Genomic DNA, 710 nt, shown 5'->3' with positions numbered 1-710 from the left:
TTATATTTATTTGTAACATTGGTAAAAGTAATTCTTATTATAATTCATGTATTTTCTAAGCGGTGTCCCTTTAGCACTGCTAGTAAGATGGTTGTGTGTGTGTGTGTGTGTGTGTGTTGTGTTTTCTGGAGTGTGTGTATTGTTTGAAGCACTTGTTTTTCTTGCTGTCGATTAACTCTGAGGTGTGGGCCATTTTCAGGAGCTGGCCTTTGACCCCTATGAGACGTACGCACAGGATATCCTGCGCAGCGGCTTCCACGACCACTTCCTGAGTCAGCTGTCCAAACCCGGCGCGGCCATCTACCTGCAGGTCAGAGGTCACCGAGAGACTGGGATGNNTGTGTGTGTGTGTGTGTGTGTGTGTGTGTTTCAGTCCATCTGTGAAGGCTTCAAAGAGGCGGTGCAGTATGTTTTACCTCGGTTACTCCTCACACCCGTCTACCACTGTCTGCATTACTTCGAGATCTTAAAGGCAAGTGTCTTCCCAGAATGCACCTATGATGTAAACTGAATCGTTTCCAAACGTCCAGGAAACAAACGAGCGAGGGCTGCTGTGTGTGTGAACTAATCTCTAGCTTTAGAGCTGGGCTTCACCTCTTCTTCTCTACACTCAAACATCCCTGCTCTACGCTTTAATGATGTCATTTATTAAATATCATCATTTATAATCAGTTAGGTTTTTTAATATGTTATTATATATTGGTATTTTA

The 710-nt window shown here is 43.4% G+C and overlaps 1 protein-coding gene across 1 annotated transcript in view; it reads left to right on the top strand.

The window, feature by feature from the left end:
- LOC122354393 (son of sevenless homolog 2-like) overlaps positions 1-710 on the top strand; it is a gene marked incomplete at its 5' end in the record, with an annotated part of 15,788 nt that overhangs the window by 1,321 nt on the left and 13,757 nt on the right. The window contains 2 exons of the mRNA XM_043252546.1: positions 200-310; positions 374-472. Of these exons, the coding sequence (XP_043108481.1) occupies positions 200-310; positions 374-472 (210 nt within the window). The remainder of the gene's footprint in view (positions 1-199; positions 311-373; positions 473-710) is intronic.

Source organism: Puntigrus tetrazona, chromosome 11 (genome assembly GCF_018831695.1).
Source record: "Puntigrus tetrazona isolate hp1 chromosome 11, ASM1883169v1, whole genome shotgun sequence".
Taxonomy (NCBI): Eukaryota; Metazoa; Chordata; class Actinopteri; order Cypriniformes; family Cyprinidae; genus Puntigrus; species Puntigrus tetrazona.
The sequence above is the reverse complement of the archived record's forward strand: the minus strand, read 5'-3'. Positions and strand labels throughout refer to the sequence as shown.